The following is a 27336-nucleotide window of genomic DNA, read 5'->3' as shown; positions in this document are numbered from 1 at the left end:
TACTTTCAGTTTCTCGGAGTGGCGGGCTCTGTCTTGCCCGCCAACACAGAAAACGGCTGGGAACTTTGAATCGGCGTATGCGTCGCCTCCCCCCCCCCCCAATTGTCTCCTCCTCCTGTCTGAGACTGACTGCTCTTGGTCTTTGCCCTTCCCTCCTATAGCCTGGCACCTCTCCCTCTTCCGGTGACAATGCCTGACGTGGGCTTGAGCTGGAAGATGAATCAGTGGAAATTATCGGCGGCTGCTCTCTGTAACCCAGCGACCTCCCTTCTCTGGAGGAAACACTATCCTGCTCCTCTCTCTCTCCCTGTTCCTCCTGAGTAGCCCCTCTTTCCCTGACACTATAGATATTTGTAAATAAATAAAAATGCCATGAAAGCAAGCTTTCAAGAAGCGCTACGAAAGACAGAATTAGTCTTTTATTTCCCGCAACAATACATAACACCGAGCTGACGTGTCTTTGCAAACAAATCTTGTAGAGCTGCAAAGGAGTAGCTGTATCCAGTCTTTTGCACCAAAAACAGCAAAGAGTCGAGTGGCACCTTAAAGACTTCACAGATTTATTGTGGCTTAAGCTTTTGATGACTGCAGTCAACTTGGTCAGATGTAAAATGGACTGTGGTCCATGAAAACCTCTACCTTAATCAATGTGTTAAGCCTTCCAGATATTGCAAGACCCTTCCTTGCTCTCGGAGTTTGTAACAGCAGTCCAGTTTCACAAAACTGAAGACGTCACTCCAGTCTTCCTACTCAGTCTTATCTTCTGTCTTGGCCTTTAAGAAAAATTCTGGACTGTGGACGCACCTGTAAGCCAACAGCTGAGGAACGATTCCATATGTTACATTGAGTAGTAGAAACCACATATTTCCTTCTTCGGGGACTCTGTAGATGTAAGGTGTTCTAGCATGTAGAGAAGCCCCAATGTGTGAAAACTGAGCCTGTGGGTATAGAGAGAAGAGTAAGGATGAGGCATAGCTTTGAATGGGCATATCAACAGTTTTCTCTCCACAGTATTTAGAAGGCAACTGCTGGGAAGAGAGAAACCACAGAAAATTGCCTCCCTTTGCCCTGTAACAATAGACGCTTCTGCTTGATCAAAAGCCATTCTGTGACCAGATCGGCATGCATTGGATTTTACCCAAATAAGCCAATTCCTGAAAAGCCAGTTCCTGTAAAATAAGCCAGTTCCTGTAAAAAGCCTGGCTTGCTTCCTTTTTCAGCTAACGCACACACAGCTTCCCCTTTTAGAAGAGGGAATAACCCTTTCTAAGATGTAATTCCCCACCTATGGTTTTTGCATGTACAGTGGTACCTCGCGGTACGTAACCCTCTGGTTATGTAAACTTCAGGATGCGAACGCGGCAAACCTGGAAGCATTTTTCCGGGTTTCGCCGTGCGCACATGCACAGAAGCGCTCTACCGCACCGTGCGCATGCGCAGAACAGGCACCTCCAATAGCGAAAACCTCGGAATCCGACTGGAGCTCCGGAACGGATCCCATCCGCAATTACAGATACCACTGTAGTTGTATTAAGACTAATTAGCAACTTTTTTAAAAAAGTTAATCACAGCCACTTTTTATTTGGTTAGTGGTGGCGCTGTGGGTTAAACCAGAGAGCCTAGGGCTTGCTGATCAGAAGGTTGGCAGTTCGAATCCCTGCCACGGGGTGAGCTCCCGTTGCTCGGTCCCAGCTCCTGCCCACCTAGCAGTTCGAAAGCACATCATAGTGCAAGTAGATAAATAGGGACCGCTCCAGCGGGAAGGTAAACGGTGTTTCCGTGCGCTGCTCTGGTTCGCCAGAAGCAGCTTTGTCATGCTGGCCACATGACCCGGAAGCTGTCTGTGGACAAACGCCGGCTCCCTTGGCCTATAGAGCGAGATGAGCGCCGCAACCCCAGAGTCGGACACGACTGGACCTGATGGTCAGGGGTCCCTTTACCTTACCTTTAAGGCTTCAAACTGATTCGTCCACCTGATTAACTGATTCAATATTGCAGCCGTAAATTGAACATCTTGGTTCCCTCCCCCCCCCAAACTCTACTATCTCTATTTAGGGGGATGTGACCAGTTCCCCCACACTGGGTGCCAAGCTGATGGGGGTGCCGCAAGATGTCATAGCTATGATGTAGCTGAACAGAAGGCGAGAGGTGGAGGGGCACCAAATGTTGGTCTCATACAGGGCACCGCTGAAATTTGAAAGACCAAAGTCCGCAGCTGCTCTACTACTGAAGAATCGAGAATCCCCTAGTTTCTTCTGCCTTGTATACAACAGACTTGAGATTTAGAATAGGGTACAGAGAGATGAATTTTGAATTATGGTGCTGGAGGAGACCTCTTGAGAGTCCCATGGACTGCAAAAAGATCAAACTTATCAATCCTTAAAGAAATCAGCCCTGAGTGCTCACTGGAAGGACAGATCCTGAAGTTGAGGCTCCAGTACTTTGGCCACCTCATGAGAAGAGAAGACTCCCTAGAAAAGACACTGATGTTGGGAAAGATGGAGGGCACAAGGAGAAGGGAACGACAGAGGATGAGATGGTTGGACAGTGTTCTCGAAGCGACTGGCATGAGTTTGGCCAAACTGCAGGAGGCAGTGGAGGATAGGCGTGCCTGGCGTGCTCTGGTCCATGGGGTCACGAAGAGTCAGACATGACTGAACAACAACAGAGAGATGATAACATAAATTTCAATGTCAGAGGTCAAGGCACTACCTTGCCAGAGTATCTGACACAGGATAAAGTATTCAGTATTTTGACAACTCTCAATAACCATTTCCGAAACTTTTCTGGTTCTCAAGAAAGGTATGCATGACTGGTGATGGGGGTGGGGAAGGGGGTGCTGTATCCAACTAAAGTTTACCCAGAGTAGACCCATTGAAATATGGACCTAAGTTAGTCATGTTTCCTAATTTCTCTGAGTAGGGCTATCATACAATCTAGACAGAGGTCATATAAGGTTTACAATGGCAAAGGGAAAGTCTTTAGCATTACATAGCTTCCTGCTCAACTTTCATCACTAGCAGAAACAGAATGTTGCATGGATATGTAGATATGTACAAATTTGCTACTCTATTTAAGCCACAGAATTTGACTTTTCTTCTTGCTTTTGATTTTCGAAAAACAAACAAACACACCAAACCACAGCCAAATCAAGGTCTGTGCACAATGGGCACTTGAAATGCCATTTGGGTAATCAGAATCTTGGAGACATTCCACTTTCCTGTGTGTCCCTTCCTGACTTAACAATTAGGGCTCACAGGCTTCCTGCTTTCAGCCACGGCCCAAATCCTGTATAATGTCACCAAAGTACTCAGGATCTGGCCCACCCTACTTTAAATGTCAGGTTAGACAGGAAAAGAGTGGTTTGTTTTTCTTTTCTAGGGGCTGAGCAGCAGATTTTTTTGCTCCCTTGTCTGCATAGTAGGTGGGTGGGAGCTTTTGGGTAGACTCCACTGGGACTGTTCTGGAGTGCAGAACAAATTTACATCTAAGGTTATGTACAGAGAAGAGATTGCTGAGCCAACGAATATTTTTAGCATAAACAAACATTTAAAGATAGAAGCAATAGCGGCGCACTCGGAATTGCGGCTTGTCTTTTGTCTCCCATCTGTTATCCTCTTTTGCAAGTGACAGCTCATTTGCGTTTTAAAAAAAACCCCGTGCCCAAATTTATGAGCTTTTTATTTTTATTTTCTGCTTTTGCAAGAGGGAGAGATGTGGAGTTCAGGCTGCACCAGAAGCTTAACATTCAAGGAAGAGGTGGGCCAGCTCTGTTTACTGGGGGTTGCCAAGCGTTGCTCTGTGTCGCGTGAAGTCATAGGGAGAAAGGTCAGAGGAGGACAGTGGAGCTGGGAAAGACTCTTAAACGCTCTGTACCTTTTGAGAAAATGTGTGTCTGCTGTCAATAACACGTGGCCTTCTGCAGCCTCCCTGCCTGTCTGGCCCTTCTACATCTGAAAAAGCCCCATGGGAAGATTTCTTTAGATGTCTCCCCCTGGGCTTTTATTGAAAGGAAGGCTGTTTTCGTTTTGAAGGGAAGTTCTTCCTTTTGCATTTCTTTTTTTTTAAAACCCTCACTGATCTCTTTAAAGAGAATTTGAAAAAGTAAGCATTTAACAAATGTCAGGAGCATGGGAGAGAGCTTGAGAATGACAGGCTGTTGCTATAAAAGAGCTATATTTTAATTCCTTTGATTTTTGGAGTCCTTTTCTAAATTATGTTGCGCGGCTGAAAAAAAAGGAAAGGTAAAGCCATGCTCAGGGTTACAGAACAAGGGATGTTTTCTTTTCTATCCTCTTTACTCCAATAAATCAGCAGAGACTATGGGCCTCAATGTCACCGACCTCAGAACATTATGTCCTTTGGACAGAAACAAGTGCACGATGCAGATGTTGTAATGTGCATAATACAGACAGGAGAAATGAATATATTTGTGTGAACAACGAGGAAAGTAAGCTTTGAAGTTCTAGTCGGAAAGGTTTGGGCAAAGTTCACTGATCAAACAGTGGTGAGCAACATGATAATATTTTTGTGCTTCTGGCTATTATCCTGAGAATTCTGTTTTCATTTTAAGAAGAAGAAAATTCTAGTTGTCCTGATGACTGCAGATTCGGTTTGAAAACAGGATTGCAAATATGGTGAAATTGATTGGAGGGAAGGGATTAGAAGCTCACATTCGGTATGGTTTTCCAACTCTCCCAAGCCTGTGGGGCACCAATTGTCTGGCTGCATAGCGACTCTCTCACAGTTGGTCATCCACTATATTAGGGGTCGGCAAACTAAGGCCCATGAGCCACAAGCAGCCCATGGGGGTCGTTTAACTGGCACATGGACCCCCGCTGTCCGCTTGGGGACCCTCACCACCCACTCAGTTGGCTCCTGTGCGCTGCACTAAACCGGTGCGGAGCAGAGTGGGGACCGCCTTCCATGATACTGGCTGGCTTCCCATTGGCTGCAGGAAGCTCCTGCAGCCAATGGGAAGCTGCACATACCCCCTCCGCACAGGAAGGAGCGCTGGAAATAGCGTTTACGTATGCGAGCGTGCACATTCTGGCCCACCATGGTGTCTGCGGGACCGTGAACCGGCCCAAGCCACAAAAACTTTGCCGACCCCTGCACTATGTAATATTTTAATTCTGCTGTACAGTAATAATGAGAAACCCAGATCTGTAAGAAATATACCTGGGCTAGTCCTCCAGCATGTATAAGGGTTAAATCAGTCATCCAGGTGCATCCAGGAACGAGCAAACCATACAGTGAGATTATATAGTATGGCACAGAATAGAACAGGTATGCCAGCATCTGTGAATTAGAAGAAAAGGCAACAATAATTTATTTATTTATTTAGCAAGATCTATAAATCTTACTGCTTAGTCATGAAACTCTAAGCAGCATACATAAGGAATGAATGACAAAACACTGTTAAAATCCACAAAACAGTTAAAAAGGCAAGTGTGTGTAAGATTGTTCTCAATGAAACAGACAAAAATCTGTACAACTTTTAAAACAAATATAGATAACTACATTGCATGTCCAGGTAGGCTTGCCAAAATAAAAAAAGCTTTCAGCAGGCATCTAAAATATTATTATTACAATGATGATGATGATGAAGAATATCCCAATCTTACTCTCACAGGAGCCCAGGCTGACAGATGCACTTTTGTATGTTATTTTCATTTACATATGCATTAAATACACACTTTGTTCTGGTATATGCAATTGTTCTACACCGGGGTAGGCAACCTAAGGCCTGTGGGCCAGATGCAGCCCAATCACCTTCTCAATCCGGCCCGTGGACCTATCTGGGTTATTTGTGGGGCATAGGAATTTGTTCATTCCCCCCCCCCCCAAAAAAAAATATAGTCTGGCCCACCACATGGTCCGAGGGATGGTGGACCGACCCATGGCTGAAAAAGGTTGCTGGCCCCTGTTCTACACATTACTTGGCTGGAGAACTGCACTGCAAAATTTGGAGAAGCGCAAATTTTGGGGGATGGCTCCATTTTGGTTTTTGTGTTGTTTCAGAAAGTCCAGGTTTGGTGGGCTCACCTTAAACTGAATCAAAGTCTCCCCAATACCTAGATGTCCCCAAGTTACAATGATGCCCCGCTAGACGAATGCCTCGCTAGACGAAAGGCATTCGCTAGCGGAAGGCTGCCCCACAAGACGAATTTGTCAATGGGGCTGCCTCGCAAGACGAACCCCCCCCCCGCCAAACCGCTATTTCCCCGTTGGTGCTTCGCAAGATGAAAAATTCGCCATATGACAGCACTCGCAGAACGAATTATTTTCGTCTTGCGAGGCACCACTGTATTATGAGAAAGTGAGAAAAACTTCATTTTTTTTCTACACCATGCATAATTTTACACCCATCTATCTTGTCTCCTCTTATTCGCCTTCTCTCTAAACTGAAAAGTTCAGAAGTGAGGATTAGCTTCCATGTAGAGAGGCAGCCTGCCTCTTGGAGTACTAGATGCTGGAAACAAGAGGGGATGACTACTTCATCCTGTCTTACTTTCTAGCTTCTCTTATGTTGAAAACAGAAAGCTGGACTAGCCTGAGTCAGCAAAGTGGTTCTTAAGAACTTAAATCTCCTTCAGTTCAGCACTGACCCAAGGAAACAAACAGGCCCGACCTCTGACTATAAGGGGCTAATCTCCCTGAAACCAGTAAAGACTTTTCAAAAGGGAACAGGTCATAAAATTTAACTAGAAAAATGAAGGTAGAGGCCAGAAAGTGAGTCCTAGTTACAAGCACCTTCTCGCTCTCTCTTACACCAAGAGTGGCCCAGCTAGTGTGCATAGTTTCTTATTTTGGGATGTCTCTACCTGAAGTTTTGGATAGGCAACAGGATCCTTGATATACGGCTCATGAAGTTGGGTGTACAGTCGGCAAAGTTCGGCCGGGCAATCCAAGGCAACCTAAAGAGAAATCCCATTGACAATAGGTAAAAAAAAGGTAACAGGTAAAGGACCCAGCATGACTAAACCACTTCTGGTGCAATGGAACACCATGACGGAAGCCAGAGTGCACAGAAACACTGTTTACCTTCCTGCCGCAGTGGCACCTATTTACTTATTATTTGAATTTATATACCGCCCTATACCCGGGGGTCTCAAGGCAGTTCACAGAATAAAATCAAGATATAAAATCACAAAATACCTAATGAAAATAAGAACAGCAACCCAATACCCTTCCCCAAAAAACCCACACATTTTAAAAGGGCATAGTCGTGCACTGGCGTGATTTTGAACTTCTAGGTTGGCAGGAGCTGGGACAGAGCAACGGGAGCTCACCCCGTTGCGTGGATTTGAACCGCCGACCTTCTGATCGGCAAGCCCCAGATGCTCAGTGGTTTAGACTGCAGCGCTACCTGCAAAGTTTGGCCGGGCAATCCAAGGCAACCTAAAGAGAAATCCCAGTGACATTATGCTAGTGCAGCTGAGTGGATAGAAAGACTTGGTTATGATTCAGAGAAATATAAGGCAACTGCCTTATGTAAAGCCCCATCTAGCATACTGCTGACTGCACTGGTTGGCAACGACTCTCCAGGGTTTCAGGCAAGTGATGTACGCAGCCCTACCTGGAGATGCTGGGGAATGAACCAGGGACCATCCAGATGGAAAGCAGATGCTCTACCACTGAAATACAGCCCTTTCCCAAAACTGCTTGCAGGCCAAATCTAACCTCTGGCATGAACTCAGTAGGTGGCCTGAGGCCTCTTTTGGGTTCAGCCTTGGTGCCTCCATGTCTGCAAAATGGAGGATGATGTACAGTACCAAAATGTTGCGCAATAATGAGCAAGCTTTTGAGTTCTCCAGAAATCTTCGCTAGGCTGGGTGTTAAGCAAAGGCCAGGGGGGGGAGGGGCAGATCAGGCCAGGCGCTGCCAAGCTTTTTGAAACTATGGGCACATTTGCAAACTGAATAAACTGTTCTTGTGGGCACCACACACACAAAGCTATGTATACATCAAGGCATGCACAACCATACATGGGCACACAATCTCCCTCTCCACCATTAGGCTAGAAAAGGGGATTTGGGGTCTTTTCCCAAGCCTAGTTACTGTGGGGTAGGGGATTTACTTTCCAGATTCTGGGGGTAAAGAAATGGGGTAGGGTGTAGACGCTCACTCATTGGTTTCCATGACTGTATAGCACCCCCCTTTTCCATATTCTTTATATCAGGGGTCCCCAGTCTAAGGCCCGGGGGCCGGATGCGGCCCAATCGCCTTCTAAATCCGGCCCGCGGGCGGTCCGGGAATCAGCGTGTTTTTACATGAGTAGAATGTGTCCTTTTCTTTAAAATGCATCTGCATCTCTGGGTTATTTGTGGTGCCTGCCTGGTGTTTTTACATGAGTAGAATGTGTCCTTTTATTTAAAATGCATCTCTGGGGTATTTGTGGGGCATAGGAATTCGTTCATTTTTTTTTTTTCAAAATATAATCCGGCCCCACACAAGGTCTGAGGGACAGTGGACCAGCCCCCTGATGAAAAAGTTTGCTGACCCCTGCTTTATATGTATATTTTCTAAACTAAACAGGTGACATCAATAAGCTTTCTTACACACACACACCCAAACCAACCAACTTACCAGGCCCCTAAAAAGGCAAAATCCAGTTGCAAAGATGAAATATACAGCCGACAGGAAATCTAGAGGTCTCCTCAGTAGTCTCTTCTGCTGGACTTCCCGAATCACCTGCAATATGATTTCCAGAGGGGTCACTACAATTCTATGATTCTATGAAACAATATGCAAAAATTTCGAAGTCATATAAACTGACCCAATAAACACCTTAAGACTTCTGTCCTGAGGTAAACAAGAAAACTACAAGGACAGAACTTAAAATTTCTAATTTAATCAAATGCAAGGTAAAGACACACACACACACACGAGGAACCTATTAAACAGCCAATGGCCTTAGCCACGCTCCCCTCCCCACACATAGGGGGGTGTATATCCAATATAGATACCAACTGGCATAATGGTGGTAGCATCACAATTTCTGGGAGACTTTCATTGTTTATTTATTCAATCAATCTTTTTATTATCTTGCCCTTCCAGCTGAAGGAGCTCAGGGCAGCAAACATCAAAGCGCTAAAGCAATGTAATTTAGAAAACAACTGCATATATTTCAAGCAATTTTAAAATAATGTATCAATATCTTTTAGTTATTGCTGCAATAAGGTATATTTGTTAAATATATATATATCTGAATGATGTATGTAGGCTTATATTTTGTTTGTCCTTTTCTTCTGTTTGGCTGTTTGTTGGTGTTTGTGGTTGTTGTTAAAAACTCAATAAAAAGATAAAATAATAATAATAATGTAACAACATCTAAAAACAACCGCACACCCTCCCAAACAGCTACTAAGCTTATTGTGGCCAGTATCTATCAACCATCAAATGTCTTGACTGTGAAACTGCAAGATTCCCCGTGTGATTCCCCAGATGGGCGGGGTACAAATAAATAAATAATATATTATTATTATTATTAGTCAGGGGGGTTGGGAGGGGAGAGATGAGGCTCTTTCGAAAGAAAGGTGATTTGAAAATGAGAGAAAAGCGGCCTGGCAGAGACACTTACACCAACAGAGACTGAGGAAAACCGTTTTCGTGTTGAGCAGCATATTGCCGTGTAAACAAAGAGTTTGCTTATAACTTGGCAGCAAGTTATCCAGGGCCCAGTGAAAAAAAGCCCTCACTGAAATACGCTTGTAGCATAAACACAGAGGAAGTACGCAAGATTTATGAGGGGGGAAGTTGGCTACCGGTGGCCGGTCCCTTATTTGCACAAAACGGCTGAGAGACAACTCACATCAGAGAGCTGAAAAAAGAGCCGACCTTTGTATGTTATCAGATCCCCCAAATGAACTTTTTCAGAAGGGGCCCGGTCCACTGTCCCCCAGACCTTGTGGGGGGCCAGACTATTTTGGGGGGGGGGGGTGAACAAATTCCTATGCCCCACAATTAACCCAGAGATGCATTTTAAATAAAAGGACACATTCTACTCATGTAAAAACACGCTGATTCCAGGACCGTCTGCGGGCTGGATTTAGAAGGCAATTGGGCCGGATCCAGCCTCCAGGCCTTAGTTTGCCTACCCATGGTCTACCTCTACCTCATTATCATCTATCTCCAAGGCCAGGGAACTGTTCCCTTTGCAATCTGTAACACAATCCTCCAATCCAAACCGTCATGTTTGTGCAAAGCTCATAAATGCAGAAAGAAGGGAGCTTTTGCCATCAGTTCCCAGGTGGCCTGAGAGGGCCACGTTTTATATCGTTTATTGGTTTAAGTATTTTAAAACTGCAAACCGCCTAGGGCGCCTTGATGGCATGGCGGCATGGAAATGCAACCAAGAAATACGAACAAACATACAAAGGGGGTTACCAGATCCGCCATCCCTACTATATGAAATCGGATAAACTTGCCTAATTCCAGTCTTCGTTTCCCTGATTTGCACTGACAAAATTTATCTGGGGACTATGCACTGCTACCACACTTCAGCTGATTTCACTTTCCTGGCAGTTTTAACAGCCGCTATCACTACTCTCTTGGCTATTCTTGTCTTGTACAGAAGTCATAATTCACAGTGATGAATAAAGCATTCTCCTTTCCCACAGGAAAAGCAATTTCACTGTTGGGCTAAAAAAAAAAGTTGCTCAGAATCAATGATGGGATTCTATATTTAGAGCCCTCCTGTGGACATGACTCTGAACTTTTGCTGATAATTGGCTAAAAAGCTTGATTTAATGCAGGGCGAAAACACATCTATCAAATCTGTTGAGAGAGCACATGCAGCAAGCCAACTTCCCAGGAGCAGTTTTAAAATCCACAATTCAGACCGGTGTCACTAGTCTTACTGTGGTGACGGAACAATGAAGGTATTAACAGAGTGTTTATCTGAGAGACAATGAAATAAATGTGTGGTAGATTATGCTGCCTAATCGTGAGGCAATAGACCTGCTTCACCACCCTGTTCCATGTACAGGGGCTAACCAAACAGAAAGATTACGATGCATTCATTGCTTTCTACGAAAAAAGAGTCTCCAACAGACTTATAAATATATAAAACTAGCAAACTCAAAGCCGGCGCTTCTCGGGAATTCTAAGAAACCCACAAAATCTGTACAGTTTTGAAATAGGTGGTTAAAATAAGCGCAGTTTTGAAAGGTCCAGTCTGCCATCTTGATGCAAAATGGCATCCGATTGTATTCACAGACACACAAACTTCCCCGTCGGTCTCAGGAACCACCATGCAAGATTTGGTTACCGTATCTTAAGAGAGGTCCAAATTCATAACAGACAGACAAGCAACTTAACAAAATATAGCTACCGAATAGTTTCTGAATCTTTTAAAAACAGATACACAGAATAGACCACCACACATAAAGGTATTTCACCAAACGACAACATGAAATGAGCAAATCCTGCCACACCCCAAGAAGAAGTGATCTCCACAAACAGCCCATAAATCATACTTCAGTACAACTTTAAGTGGTTTTAATGAATGAATGAATAAATAAATAAGCCTGGGCAAACAGGATTTTTCTTAGCCTGGCACCTAAAAGATGACAGCATTGGGAACAGATGCATTTCTGTGGGGACAGCATGAGGAGATGAGGAGCCAGCACAGAAAAGGCCCCTTTTCTCATTGCCACGATCTGCACCTCTCTCAGATGAGGCACACAGAGAAGGACCTCTGAATCCTGTTTCAACAATGGCAGCAAGATAGTGTTCTCCAGCGCACCTGAGGCCAGCAAGCTAGCTTGGAGATTATGACAAGTCTGTGGCACACATAGCTCTGGTATCGGATGAGGGGCGGGGAGGAGTAACTGAGGGGCATTCTTAAGAAGAAATGCTATGGGGAAGGCTGATACTGCCAACCCCCCACATCCGCCGCCTAAGACTCTGCCCAATGCCGGGGCCAACCCATCCCAATAGCCGAGTGAAAGGGAGCCATGTCAAATATTGCTTTTGCAACCTAGGCGGGATTAATTGTTTCTCAGCCCTACGTCAGGTATCACTTTGACATTCAACAGTTTTTGCCTCAGCATGTTCTTATCATTGAAACAACAAACACATTCATACATAAATATTACCTTGGCTGGAGAGTCACCAATCACGGGAGGCTGATTATAGATTTTGAAACCAGCCCACATTGGGAGACAGATAAATGGGATACTTAATAAAGATGCGGGGCAAATTTTGGTTCCAAACTTGCCTGCAAGTAACAACACACACAAAAATTAAAAATTATGACCTTCAATAAAGCATTTTACACCATGAGCCTAGGCATGTCTACTAAGAAATATATCCCACATGTGCAATGTGTGCACATATACCTGGGGGGAAATCTCTTTCAACTTAATAACCTCTTGCACATTAGATGTTGTTGGGACTCCAAATCCCATCAACTCTAGCCAGCATGGCCAGTGGTCAGGAATGATGGGAATTGGAGTTCAGCACCACAGCTTCCCATTACCACGTTAAATCTCTTCCATGGAATGCTTGCACCAACGCAGACCAAAGGAGGTGCCGAGCCTACAAGCCTTTCTTTTTAAAAAATATTTCTATTAAAGAATTTCTTGATTTACAAAGGTATTGCAATGTCTCTCTCGTATTTTTCCATATAACATTTTTTACAAATCAGTTTTTGTTGTTGAGACATTAGGAAGAAAAGGGGGAGAGAGGTGGGTGGGATGGGGGGGTAGGAGGGGTGGGGTGACGATGTTTCTATTTTACTTAATATGAGTAGGGTTTGGTGTCAGCGTTGTTTGTGTGGGTTCTCTGTTGTTCGCTTATGCTCCATTAGCGGTGAGAGAGGTCGGGGTTGGCGTAGGGTGTGATTGTTCATTTGTGGTTGGCTGTGGTGATCTTTGGTTTCCTGTGTGAGTGGGGTTGGCAGGTGTTTTGGATCAGGTTAGCCATACTGATTTGTATGCTGTCGGTAGATTTTTGCCATTGTCTTGTTGGGCTGTGTGTGTGATGAAGGGGAACCATACCGGGGTGAAGGCGTCTTCTTCTGTTTGTCCCTGTGTCAGTTTCAGGTTACTGGTTAGTTTTTCTAGTAGGGCTGTTTCCCATACTACTTGGTACCATCGGTCCATGTTTGCTCCTGTCAACAAGGCTTTCTTTCTGCAACTCGTTGACGTCTGAGCTTTGATCATAATAGACCAATGCTTTCTTCCATGCTCAATTAACATTGCACCTAATGCTTGATCAACCTGTTCAGCATGTAGCTCACGCCTTCGCCGAAGCACCAAAGCACCTCTGCCTGCAGGTTTACACACATCTCTCTCGATACGATCTTCTACAGTGCAGCATTTTCTGCTGTCACACATAACAAATGAGTTGCTGCTGGGAAGCAGAGGCTATATCTTTAAACGATCTTGAGCAGGCATTACTCTTTCCCCAGGAGCTGTGTTCCCAGGAGTGCAAAGGCTGCTCTGTGTAGAGCAGTTTGAAAACATCTGAGCAAACCCTAAGTGAATTTTGTTTCAAGGCTGAAGTGCTAATGGAAAAAGAGAGGTAAGATTCCCACCACGAACACCTTGGATACGCAGAATAAAATGCCAAGTGTTGTGTAGGCACATATAAATGGTATGGGTTTGAGTGTGGCTTCTGTTGACCAGTTTTCCAGTTAATGCAACAGCACAGATGTTGAACCAAAGACATTTTGGCTCTTGCATCTATTGCAAGATCAATATTCTGACAGCACACCAACTGTGGCTCTCCACAAAGCAAAATGGACTAAGTGACATGTCCTTACCCACAATGTTTCCAGGGACAAAGACAATGACACTCATCATGATGGAGCCCAGCCAATATAAGCCAATAGTCCGGTAACTTTCCCTGCAACAGAAATACCCAGTTTTCATATACCATCTTCACAATTGGAGGCACACGTTATTGTGACAATATGGCAGAGTGGTCAGACAGTCAGACAAGGACAGGGTTCAAATCCCCACTCAGCCATGAAGCTTCCTGGGTGACCTTGGGCCAGTCACACACACACACACACACACACTCAGCCTAAACTACCTCACAGGGTTGTTGTGAAGATAAAATGGTAAGGGGAGAAATGTGTATGCCACCTTGAACACTTTGAAGGAAAAGTGGGATAGAAATTTAAAAATATATAAATAAACAGGTGCCAAGATTAGAATTTTCAGGTTAAGGTTAAACAACTACTACTAAAAAAACAAACCCAAAAAGGCAAGGTCATTTTATGCCCAGTTTGTAGGTAAAGCTAAGTATACTGTGAGGTGATTTAGAAAAGCTTTGAAAGATAAATTGTGCCAATCCCGCTGCCCACAACCATTAAATCAACTTACTCCCATGCAATAGCTGCCACCATCAAGAGATACATCAGATAATGAACAGAGCCATCCCAATAGCAGATCACGTGGCCGTAGGCCGTGTTCAGATATGGTTCGCCCTAAGGAAAACGAAAACACAGTGACAAATAAGATTAGACAGCATTTCTGAGGCAGCACAAATAAAAAGAGCTCTGGAAAGAAACAAAGCTGGTAACATTAATCCAATCTTGATATGAGCGTTCTTTCTAGAGGTCACATCTCAAGCGTCAGCGCAAGAAAATTGCTATCCGAGATCAACCATCACGAAAAATGTGCCGCGTGAGGATCAAATCCAAAACACCAGACCCATCGGCAGGAAATTAACTGTCCAACAGCACAATTCAAAGTGCTGTATTTTTCTGTGTATAACACACCCTCAGATATAAGATGCTCCCTTTTGGAGGGGGGGGACTCCAAATTAAGAAAATGGGGGGATACACTATCTTTGTATAAGATGACCCCCAATTTTAACATAACTTTTAAAGGAAAAATTCTAGTCTTATACACAGAAAAGTGTGGTATATTTATTCTGAAGAGTTCTGCTGAGAAATCACCTGTGTGTGTATAAGAAGTGAGGATTAGGGAGAGGCCGGGGGAACACTGGGTGGAAGATCAACTATTCTCCCCCAACACCCCCATGCCATTTTTGTAATTAATGTCCTGCCCAAAATAACCCTACCCCAATTATACCACTAAGCTTTCTGCTGCAAGGCAAATAACTTTGAGCAGAGGCAATCTCAATCAAGGAAATCTGTCTCTGATCTTTGGGGGTTCGGGAAGTTTTGTTTTTCTAGCGTTTCATGCCTTTGTGTCGTAATTTGTATTTAAATTGGTTTTTAGTTATTTATCATGAACTGCCCGGAGAACTTTGTGTGGTGGCAAACAAATGCCGCAAACAAATTAATAGCTGTAAATAGCCTAAAGCTGTAAATGGCCTAAAGTGGCACAGCAGGAAAAGGGTTTGTCCATCCCGCAATGCTGTGTGTCCTGATAGAAGCTCACACATTGCGTGTTTGCGTGTTTTTCAAAACTTCTAAGCATGGGTGCTCACACCACACCTTGCATGGCTCTAAGGCTGCAATCCTGAACCTGCTTCTGAGCCTGAAGTAGAATCATAGAATCATAGAGTTGGAAGAGACCACAAGGGCCATCCAGTCCAACCCCCTGCCAAGCAGGAAACACCAGTAGTAGACGAGAAACAAGAGAATTGTTAAAAAATAAATAAAAGTTGCCATGCTGATCCTTGAGGAAAACAAAACCCAGATGCCAAAATAGGGCAATATCTCTAAAACGACCAATACAGCCGTGTTGTGGCAACATGAGGCCAGATTTTAGTGTGTTGTGATATAAATGATTCATAATTTGTACTTGCAGTTCACCACCTCTGGAATCTGCTGAAGGGCAATCGGCAATGCTTTCAAATCCATAAATAAATATATATCAGGATGAAGCTTCCTTCCTCAATCTGGAGCGGGGGGTGGGTGGGTAGGAAAGCCTTTTCAGGTCAAGAACCACTTTCCCTTCGGTATAGTAGGGTACATTCCAGCCACGCGAAATAATCAAGATGCAAGAGAGATATTTTCTGCTTTTCATCATGCAATGGCTTTTTTCCACCTGCCTTGCCCTATCCTCCAGCCCTAGGAGCCTTTCCCAGACCATGATATTTCTTTTTTTTAAAATAGTGTTATAGGCTTTGTGTCCTTGTTTCTCAATTTGATCCTTTTACATGGGTTTTGTATGTCTTGCGGCAATTTACAGTATGCATTGTGACTTGCCGTTATTTTTACTGATTGACAGTTTAGCAATTCTTTACTGTAATTTATAAGTGTAAGCTGTTGATTATTTGCTGATATTTAATTTTACTGTTTACTATTATATTCTAATGGGTTATTGAAAATCGCTTTATTTGTTTATTTTAAAGTTACTGTGACTATTTGTATTGAATCAGATTGTTACGTGAGTGATCTTTGCCGTCTATTTTGGTGTGTACAGTAGTATAGAAAGGCGGTATACAAAATTAAAAGTGAGATGAAATGGAATGAAGGGGAAATTCTAGCCAAGCAGTAGCACTTGAGGAGGGTGCAGAGCAGGAGTAAGGAGTGTCTCCACCCCCCATCGTTCTGCCTGGACACTGAGGTCCAGAGCCAAGGGCCTTCTGGAGTTTCCCTCCCTGCGAGAAGCGAAGTTACAGGAAACCAGACAGAGGGCCTTTTTGGTGGTGGTGCCCGCCCTGTGGAATGCCCTCCCACCAGATGTCAAAGGAAAAAACAACTACCAGACTTTTAGGAGACATCTGAAGGCAGCCCTGTTTAGGGAAGCTTTTTTAATATCTGAAGGACTATTGTATTTTAATATTTTGTTGGAAGCCACCCAGAGTGGCTGGGGAAACCCAGCCAGATGGGTGGGCTATAAATAATAAATTATTATTATTATTATTATTAGCTGGTGAGATCCCTGAGGGCCAGACAGGGGTGCCTGGAGGGCCACCTCTGCTCTGGAGCCTTGCAAGTAAAAAAAGAAAAGTCTTGGTAAAATGAACGCAGAAGAGAGGACGTGAGGAAGTCCCAAACCTAGGATTATAAAAAGGATAAGGATGGATAAATAAGTGTTTTGTTGGTGTGTATTTTGTTTTGTATTTTTGTAGTGTTTGTATTTGTATTTTGTGTATGTTTATTATTATTAAAATCCAATAAATTCTCATTGGGGGAAAAAGAAAAAGAAAAGTCTTGGTTGTTGTGGAGGAATGGCACCCAAGCGCCGCCGAGAACTAAAATATCACAAAAGAAGAAGCAAGCTTTTAAGTTCTCCAGAACTCAGGGAGGATGTGGAGCTTTTAGGAGAAACTAAAAGCAACCTCCAGTCATCCGCCAATTGGCTCCTACCTTGAGATCATCACCTACCTCTTTCAAGTAATGGGTCATGAATCCATCGATGATTCCGTCATGCTCAAGCCCAATGATCAAGTTCACGATGCTGGTGAAAGCAAACACGGCGTAGACTGCAGCAGTTCAAAAGGAGGAGGAGGAATATAAGCACATTAATAATTTGTAAGAGTGTCTTTTTTCCTAATGTCAGGCTCAGCATTCAGCCAGGGGCGCATAAGCCAGGCTGGCCTTCCCCACGGTGAGCCTCACACTCATGTGCTCCCAACTCTTCCCCCATGCCCCTTAAAGTCAGAAGCTTTTGATCTGATACTAACCACAGTTCCCTGTGGTCGGGACTCAGGGACCTTTGTTTGTTTGTTTAAACCACAGGTGGAAAACGTGTGGCCTTCCTAATGTCACAGACGACAGCTCTCATAATCCCTGACCACTGGCCACGTTGGCTGGGGCTGATGGGAGTTGGAGTTCAGCAAAAGCATCTGAAGGGCCGCTAGTTCCCCATCCTTGCAACTTCCTAAACCAGAGGTTTTCAACCTTCTTGAGTCCACGGCTCCCTTGACCAACTATATTCTTTCTGCGGCACCCCTATGGGGCTCAGGAGCCCAGTTATGTCACCCCTTGCCTGCAGAGCTGGTAGCCTCTCACCCCTTTTCAAACACCTTCCCTTGTGAAGGGTTCCCTCAGCCTTCTCTTCCCTCTCCTTGGGAGTCCTCTGGGCAGCCGCTGCTGCCATGCCTGGTCTCTGAGCTGCCCCACCCTCCAGCCCCACAGAGGCCTAGGACTTGTCTGTCCATTCCCAACAGCAAGCGTTGGTGGACTGGCTGGCTGGGCTCCCTCACCCACTTGCTTGCTTACTCTGAGGCTGCCTCAGTTCCTGGCAACCAGCACCCCCATGCCAACCCCAGAGGCACCATTCACCCGTGGAGCTTATAGCTAGGGCTGCTGCAACAGACAGCTGTGCAAGCCTTTGGGAGGCAGAGATGTGAGAGGGCATTGGGCGGGGGGGAGACGAATGGAGGCCAGTGTTGCCCACTGCAACCTAGGGTGCCACGGCACACTGGTTGAAAACCACTGATCTAAACAATCCAGGTCTTGAAACCACAGCCTGATTCTGCCTTAACCTCAGTAGTCACAGCTGAACCAAATCACAGTTCCCCAACTTCAGACATCACAGGCAACTGTGGTTAGCTTTAAAATCTAAACCAGAAGTTTTCTTTCTCCTTTTCGTGGGCACAAAAAGAGAATGGCAGGGAGCACATAACCCCAAGGCTCAAGGCAATTTGTTCTTACAGTGGGAAACCATAATTTCTCATTAAACCTTAGTAAAAGCCACACTCTACCCTTAGGGGTACTCCTGTTGCAGGGTACCGATACGTACCATAGAACAGTGGGTCTCGGGGCGGTTTTCTTTTCACCAGGAATCGGGCTGCTAGACCCACTAAGAACAGAATCAACAATCCAACTGCAACAGTGACCCAGGAGCTGCAGAGATTAAAAACAGGGGAGAAGTCTATCGTCTCAATGGTTCCTCAACTTGTATCAAGCAAATGGTCTACTGTTCCACACAACTCGATCTCTGAGCATCAACTACCGAAGTCAGATCATCCTAGTCTTGGTGGGTGATTGCTGGCAGAAGGCATTTCACCTGTGCCTCCCTATCCAGAACTGGTTTGGCACCATTTTTCCAGGCGGAGGAACCACCTACTAACAGTGTCTGTCTTTTCTGGATTGAGTTTCATTTATTGGCCCTCATCCAGTCCATTACCATAAACAGGCAATAGCGAATAAACATCCCTGCAAGGCAGCTTAAGCATTGCTACTGATCTTCCCCAGCACAAAATGCAAACACAAGGAGCTCATGTTTGTCTTTTAGGCCCTAGAAACGAGGGCATTCTCTCCACTGTCAAGATTCAATCGTACTTCAGCTTTAACACATAAATAATAAAGTAAGAAACTGCTTCCAAGGTTTGCTTCATTTTGCATTCTTCCTTTCTGCAACTGCAGGTTAGCATTCTGTGGTTAAGAATTTCTCAGACCTCATTTGGAAACACAGTTTGTATCTGACTTCCTTTTTTTTTTAATCACACAAGCAATCATGTCTTCAGAAAGGAGGGAACAGCACTATTCTGTCCGATTTAGTTGTTACATTTCACTGGTTTGGTCACAAGCAAACATTTTGCTACGTAATTACATAAACTATAGTTTGTCAGCAGTGCACCAAACCATCATTAGCACAAACCAAGCTTTGTAATGCTGTTTGGTCACCGCAAGAAGTCGTTTGCAACTTGCAGATCCTTATGTACAGAATAACGTTTCAAAAGCGGGTAGTTACGCAAAAACAAAACCCTTTCCGCTTTGAAGGAATGCTTTCCACATATCAAGGAAATACGAGTATCTACCACAACCTGTCATAAAAACAGTGTGTGAACCTTGCTACTTGACCCCTCCGTCTTTAGCAAGAGAATCTATAACAACATCTGCCTTTGCTTACATTACAAGTCTTAGTCATGCGCCAAAGTTCAGCAAGGAGGGTGCCTGTCTAATCTCAGTTGGGGAGGGGGTCCCACAGGCTCAGACCCACTACAATGAACGCGTGGCTTCTGGTAGTTACGAGCTGTACACCTGAAGCATGAAGGACCACCTATAGAGACTCTCTCAAAGGTCTCCGTGATCAGGCAGGGATATAAAGGATTAGGCTGAGGTTTTCCGAGGTTAAAGAACATAGGAAGCTGCCTTATGCCAAAAGCAGACCATTAGTGCACCCAGCTCAATACTGCCCGCACTGGCTGGCAGCAGCTCTGCAAACTTTCAAGCAAGGGTCGTTCCCAACCCTACCTGGCGATGCCAGGGATTAAACCTTGAACCTTCTGCATGCAAATAATGGGCTCTGCCACTGAGCTGTGGTCCTTTTCTAATTATAAAGCAAGATTCACATTCTTGTGGCACGGAACACGGGGCTGATTTCAATTAAATATTGGAACCTGCCTTATACCATGTCAGACCATTGATTCCTCTAGCTCAGCATTGTCTACCCTGACTGGCAATGGCTCTCCATATTTTTAGACAGAGGGCCTTTCACAGCCCTGCCTGGAGATGCCAGGATTTGAACCTGGGACCTCCTGCATGCGAAGCAGATTCTCTACCACTTAGCTACAGCCCATCTCCCATAGGTTTCCAGCTCAGAAGGCCTTTGCCCTCAAAACATGCCATGGCACTGGCAGTTTTCTTTTGATAAATGAAACCCCTGGCACTTCCTTTTGAGAAGGCAGCTGGTAGCTATTGTTGTTCCTCTCTCTCTCTCTCTCTCTACACACAATGTCCCTTGCAGGCAGCGGAGCGCAGCTTCTAAAAATACCAACACAGATTATGCAAGCAGCCAATGGATCTCTCCGCTGCTTGCCCACTCGGCCCTCCTCTGAAATTGATGTCTCTAATGCAAATGAATCTGTGATATCTAGGAAGGCTGAAAGCGTACAGTCAAGATGTTTTCACACAGAGAGGAAGCACGCAAGAGGGATCAAATGGCTGTGTAGGAAAATAACCTGTGGAAGGAGGAAAGGGGTGGTTATTTTCCCCTAGAGGGTCTGAACACACTGCAGGCCTTTATGGCACAACCCTATGCATATTTACTCAGCAGGGTTTAATGGGGCTCGTTCCCAAGTAAGGATGCCATATTTCATCCACTTTCCTGGGAATACTAACCACTTGGCTGCAATATTCACCTACTTTCCTGGGAATACTTGTGATCCGCAGTAAGTGGCAAAAGGATACCACAACAGTGGTGGTAAAATTTAGCCCCACTGAATTCAATAGGTCCTACTTCTGAGTGTGTGTGTTCAATATGTGTTCAGTGCTTCTTTTCTTTTAAAAAATGTTTAGGGGTACTCTCATTTTGGCTCAAGAAAATCACCATTTTATAGTTCGCATTGGGAAAAATAAATACAGTAAAAGGACAAACATTCACAAAATGTTTAGGGGTATGCGTACCCCTGCATCCCGCCAGAAAAAAAAGCACTGGATACACATGTATCTATTGTTTGCATGTTTAGGGTTGCAGGCTTATACATGTCTACTCAGAAGTAATCCCCACTGAATTCAGAGGAACTTATTCCCAGGGAAGTGTATATAGAATTTCAGACTTACAGCAGAATTCTAACCATATCAACTCAGAATTAAGACCTACAGAATTTTGATGAGTCTCGCTCCCAGGTAAGTGGGGTTAGGATTGCCGCCTCAGTCATCATTTTTGAAGTGGGTCTACCAGACTTACACACCAGTAAGAAAGGATGTTTTCCAGCTGGGTACTGAGAAGATCAGCTTCAGCTTCTTCTTCTCCTCTGGGTTCAGAGAATATATTTCTTCCACATTTTAATTGTTAAAAAAACATATCCCTCAACAGCATTTCTCAATATGCGTTGGGCAATAAAGGATATCACCTTTTTAAAATGCAGGTGCTTGTGATTGTTTTCGCAGAGATACCCAAGGCACCACTCAGCCTCCCCGTGCCAATAGCGCACATCTGAATTCCGTTAATGGGAGATCAAAAGCAAGGAAGTACTTTCAAACTTCCAACACGGTGCTTTATGAGTTCACAGCCATTTCTACCAAAGACAATGGTGGGCCTTCAGTCAATGGCCAGGAATCGTAGATGACCTATAGTAGATGGTACAGACAGCTACGAACACAGGCCTGTGCACATTCAGGCAGAAGTAGGTCTCATTCCATTCCATGGGGCCAACTCTTGGCTATGTTTGCAACAAAAGCCAAGGAAATTACTGGCTCAGGTCCCACATGGTGATAGCCCAAGTTATGCCACCATCACTCAGCCTCTCATCTGCAATATGGGGTAGTAATGAATGGCAACCGTTTCGCAGACAGGGGGTCCCGGTTTCAGACTTCCACATCTCCAGGCAGAGCTGTCTGAAACCCCAGAGAGCCATTGCCATTTAGTGTGGAGATCTAGATCAGGCATCCCCAAACTTAGCCCTCCAGATGTTTTGGGACTACGGTTCCCATCATTCCTGACCACTGGTCCTGTTCCAGTTAGAGGTAGGTAGCCGTGTTGGTCTGCCATAGTCAAAACAAAATAAAAAATAAAAAAACCTTCCAGTAGCACCTTAGAGACCAACTAAGCTTGTTAGCTAGGGATGATGGGAGTTGTAGTCCCAAAACATCTGGAGGGCAGAGTTTGGGGATGCCTGATCTAGATGGACCAATGGTTCTGATTCCCTATGTTCTATGGCCATTAAAATAATGACAATAATTTATTATTTATACCCTGCCCATCTGACTGGGTTTCCCCAGCCACTCTGGGCTAGAGATGTAAAATTTCTGGAAATTTTGAAGCTTGGAAAAAACGAAAATTTTCGGAAAAATTAAAAAAAAAAATGCTATATTAGCACTTCTTTTTTCTTTTCCAGACTGAAAGTTATTCTGTTACTTTAGAAACATAAAATATAACTAAGGACAATTTTAATGGGCATAAAATTATCATAACTAGCATATTAAAAATATAGCGTATCCAAAAAATTACCCGGTATTACAAACAGAATTTACTTTAAAACTAATATTTATTTGTATATGTAACAAATGGAGCAACAATCTCCTGAACTGTTTACTAGTATAAGTGGAACAAAAAAAATCTCCGCAAAACAATTTTTGAAAATCCAGAAGTAACAATTATTCGTATTTCCTAGTGAAGAGGAACAGAACCAATGCATACCACACACATGCAAAAACAAAACAAACCTTTTTCTTGTCTGGTGACAACAGCACCTTCTAAAGGAAGAAATGTATCTTGTTCTTGCATTGGAGAGTTCAGTTTGTAACCTAGGACTCGCTTGTCCTCATAGAAATTAGAATAATCTGATATACCATACATATTTTTAGAAATGATTTATAAAATATTTGAACCCCTTACCTTAAAAATATTTTATTCATCATGTTAAAATAAAACATTCCATAATCTATTTTTTATTTTTTCAATTTTTTCAATTTTTCGGGACAAAACAAAAAAAGCTTCAGGAAAAAAACGGGGGGGAACTGTCCCCCCCCCCAAATTTTTCCGGTTTTTTCTGAGTCTTCATATCTATGCTCTGGGCGGCTCCCAACAGAATATTAAAAACATGATAAAAGATCAAACATTTAAAACTTCCCTAAACAGAACTGCCTTCAGATGTCTTCTAAAAGTCAGATAGTTGTTTATTTCCTTGACATCTGATGGGAGGGCATTCCACAGGGCGGGCGCCACTACTGAGAAGGCCCTCTGCCTGGTTCCCTGTAACCTTACTTCTCGCAGGAACGATGGGGGTGGAGACACTCCCTCAGGTGTACTGGTCCGAGGATGTTTAGGGCTTTAAAGGTCAGCACCAACACTTTGAATTGTGCTCAGAAACGTACTGGGAGCCAATGTAGGTCTTTCAGGACTGGTGTTATGTGGTGTCCATTCGTTAGCTAAGCGTGGAGGGCAAACTAATCCAGAATGCGGTAGCTACACTGGTGACTGGGGGCGGCCGCCGAGACCATATAACCCCGGTCCTGAAAGACCTACATTGGCTCCCAGTACGTTTCCGAGCACAATTCAAAGTGTTTCTGTTGACCTTTAAAGCCCTAAATGGCCTCGGCCCAGCATACCTAAAGGAGTGTCTCCACCCCCATTGTTCTGCTCGGACATTGAGGTCCAGCACCGAGGGCCTTCTGTTTTTTTATTTTATTTTATTTTATTTTATTTTATTTATTAAACAACAAAATCATATACATAACTCAACAAAACACATGACAATTTCACAACACAAAAACACACACACACTTCTACATACAGCCCATACATAATTTAACAATACTAAAAGAATAGTCCTAAAAAGGAGCCGAAAGACAAAAAGAAGAGATTAAAGAGGGAATGGGGAGGGGAAGGAGGAAGGAGGGAGAAGGGAGGGGAAGGAAAAGAAGAAGAAGAAGAAGAAGAAGAAGAAGAAGAAGAAGAAGAAGAAGAAGAAATCTACATTGAAATTACAACTTACAACATTAATATACAAATAAATAGATTTGACTTCCGTTTGTACTCTTTGTTCCTTTATCTTAACCCTTCTTTTTCCCACACAGGTCTTCTTACATCCAATTTAGTCTTATGTTTCTTTCTAATGGTATATTAATATTCAATACATACACAAAAGTCACCTTCCTATTGCCAAGAGATTTTGATGTTGTTGTACTGGTTTAAATAATCTGTAAAAACTTCCCATTCCTTTTGTACCTTTTGACTGAAGTGACCTCTCATTCTTCCTGTCATTACTGCTAACTGCATATACTGTATTCCGAGGGCCTTCTGGCGGTTCCCTCCCTGCGAGAAGTGAGGTTGCAGGGAACCAGGCAGAGGGCTTTCTCGGTAGTGGTGCCCACCCTGTGGAACACCCTCCCAACAGATGTCAAAAACAACTATCTGACATTTAGAAGACATCTGATGGCAGCCCTGTTTAGGGAAGTTTTTAATGTGTGACATTTCAATGTATTTTAAATCTTTGTTGGAAGCCGCCCAGAATGGCTCGGGAAACCCAGCCAGATGGGCGGGGTACAAATAGTAACTTATTATTTATTTTTATAATAGCTCAGCAGCGGAGCATCTTCTTTGCACATGGAAGTTCTTGGGTTCAATCCCTAGGTAGGGCTGGGAATGTCCTCTGACTTAAACCTTGGAGAGCTGTCAGTGAGGACAGTCCTGAGCTAGAGGGAGACCAGCAGTCTGATTCAGTATAAGGCAGCTTCCTCCCTTCCAACCACTGTCCTCCCTTACAGCTTCATTAGCACCCAAAAAGTTCTGAACACTCAAAAAGCAGGTTAGGTATGTGTAGGACTTCACTGGAAGAAGCTGTTAAGGCTGCAACACTCCAGTTAATGCAAAGTTCTGTGTACCTTCACCACGCTGGTGCGGACGCCGGTGTAAAATTCTATGGCAACAGCACACTTGACCCGAGTGAATGTGCAAAAAAGGAACACATCAAGCACATTAACAATTCTAATGCACATTTAAATTTGCCTTCCTATAAACTCCTCAGCAGAATAATAATAATAATAATGTGTTCCAAACTCCGTTAAGTGCAAACAGCAAAAAAAGAACGAAAGGCATTTTACTGCGATACTCTCATGCATGTGGAATATGACCTTTTCACTCAATATATATATTTTTGATGTACACACATAAGCTATGGGTATTTTCGTGTACACCTAAACAGGTAAATAAATGCGTGTACACCACACACATCGTATCCTGCTGCTATGGTAATCAGGGAGCCAGGATTTGGCTGGTTCACAGTGCAATCCTAGCCGCATCTGCTAAGCCCTACAGAATTCCATGGGACTTACTCCCAAGCCAAGGCAGTTAGAACTGCAGCCTTAATGACATCTTGAGTATGTCCTGCACGAAGTGCAAATGGGGAACTTAAAGGCACCAGCGATTCCTCTGCCATGCTACTCAATCTCTGACTCATGAATACAATGGGTGCTGGAAGAAACCTCAACTTACGATTTAAGCTGCTGGAAGTTTTACATTCAAGTTTATACCTACACTGATATAAGCTGGGCAAGCCCATTCAGCCCGATCCCCTGCACGCATTTACTCATAAGCAGGCGCTATATGTTTGGGGCAGAAACCGTGCAGCTGGATCGCTCAGACATCCCAGCAAGTCCAAAGACAGTTTCTCCATAGTGCGCAGAGGCCCTCAGCTTCCATAGATGGCACCCTGGGTGCGTCGAGAGGGCGAAATGCCCCCCCCCAAAAAACAAGCAGCTTTCTCCACCCACTACCTCCCCCCACCCCAATATAGTCCTTTCTTTTCTGGAACTTTTCTGGAACAAAGTTCGCCTCTCCCCCCTGCCATGAATAGGCTTCGCTGCCCCTGCTCTGCCCGCCGCACCCACCATTCCCGGAGCTCTCTCCCGCTCCTCTGCCGCCCAGACCGCTTTCACACGTGCACGCAAACCCGCCACCAGATCGCCGGCGGCTGCGGCGGCGCACGTGGGAACGCGACCGCCTCGCCCTCGCTCACCCGCCGCTGGCAGCCAAGGCGTTGAAGAGGTAAGTGACGGGAATGGCCGAGAGGGACAACACGAAGACGCCCGTGGCAGCCGAGGCGCTCATCCCGGGGCTCGCTCGCTCCTTTTCCTGCCTCTCCCGGGGCGCCGCGCGGTGAACTCAGCGAGGCTCCGCGCCCGGCATCGCGTGCGTCCTAGTTCGGTGGGCTCCTCCGCGGCGCGCCGGGGCGCAGCGCCATACGCGCCGGAGAGTTGCTGCCGAGGCGAAGGCGGCGCCCAGCCAGCCGAGCCTAAGAGCGCCGCCGCCGCTGCTGCTGCAGAAAAGGACTCCGCCCGCCGCGCAGCGCCGCCGAACGAGCGCCGAGCGGACCTGCGCTCCAGCCCGCTTGCGCGCCGCTCATTCTGCGCAGCCCTCCCGCCCGCCGGCTTGGCGCTCGCCTCTAGTACTGCGCCGGGGCTGGGCTGCCGTCGGAGGGATCAGCCCGCGGCCGCCGCTCCGCCTCCTCCTCCTCCTCCTCTCGCTCCTCTGCACGCTTCGGCGAAGGCAAAAGCTAGCCGGGCCCGGCGGATCGTCACTTGGCGCATGCAAGGGAGCAGTGCCAGATTTACGTATAAGCTAAACAAGCTATAGTTTAGGGCCCCACTCTTTTGGGGGGGGGGCCCAAAAAAATTAAAGGAAAAAAACCCCTGGATGTACATTTCCAATATTAATATACTTCTTCTTAATTCTATTTCAGTTCAACAATTACTTTGATAAAATACATATTTTGTTATGTGCAAATGCATAGCTGTCAAGTTTCGGATTTGAAAATGAGGGATCAGCACCCTTACCTGTCCCAGGGACAGTCTACGGTTCTCAGGGACAGTGGTAATCCCCCCAGGCTACAAATTAATTTACACCAGTCTACACACCATCATCTTTCCCCACATTCATATGTGGGATTTGACTGGAGTAACACATGACTGGAAAGGTTTGCAGTTCCACAAACAGAGGTGTGCACTGCCTCGAAATAGAAAGAAGTGAACAAAAGAAGGTTCACTAGGGGGGAGCATTGCTAAAAAAA

At 44.8% G+C, this 27336-nt stretch overlaps 1 protein-coding gene across 2 annotated transcripts; it reads right to left on the bottom strand.

The window, feature by feature from the left end:
• Window positions 1-613: 613 nt before the first annotated feature.
• Window positions 614-26469, bottom strand: TM6SF1 (transmembrane 6 superfamily member 1). Of its 2 annotated transcripts, XM_033167257.1 has the most exons (10): window positions 26287-26469; window positions 18624-18727; window positions 17264-17361; window positions 14340-14443; window positions 13775-13857; window positions 12105-12226; window positions 8593-8697; window positions 6828-6920; window positions 5182-5301; window positions 614-938 (listed from the first exon to the last, which is right to left on the bottom strand). In XM_033167257.1, the coding sequence occupies exons 1-10, from the start codon at window positions 26376-26378 to the stop codon at window positions 747-749; spliced, it is 1113 nt and encodes a 370-aa protein (XP_033023148.1). In that variant the 5' UTR covers window positions 26379-26469; the 3' UTR covers window positions 614-746. The 2 variants fall into 2 exon arrangements, with proteins under 2 accessions (XP_033023148.1, XP_033023149.1); XM_033167258.1 differs by lacking the exon at window positions 18624-18727 and having other exon boundaries at window positions 26287-26393.
• Between the last annotated feature and the right edge of the window lie 867 nt (window positions 26470-27336).

This window comes from Lacerta agilis, chromosome 13 (assembly GCF_009819535.1).
Source record: "Lacerta agilis isolate rLacAgi1 chromosome 13, rLacAgi1.pri, whole genome shotgun sequence".
Taxonomy (NCBI): Eukaryota; Metazoa; Chordata; class Lepidosauria; order Squamata; family Lacertidae; genus Lacerta; species Lacerta agilis.
The sequence above is the reverse complement of the archived record's forward strand: the minus strand, read 5'-3'. Positions and strand labels throughout refer to the sequence as shown.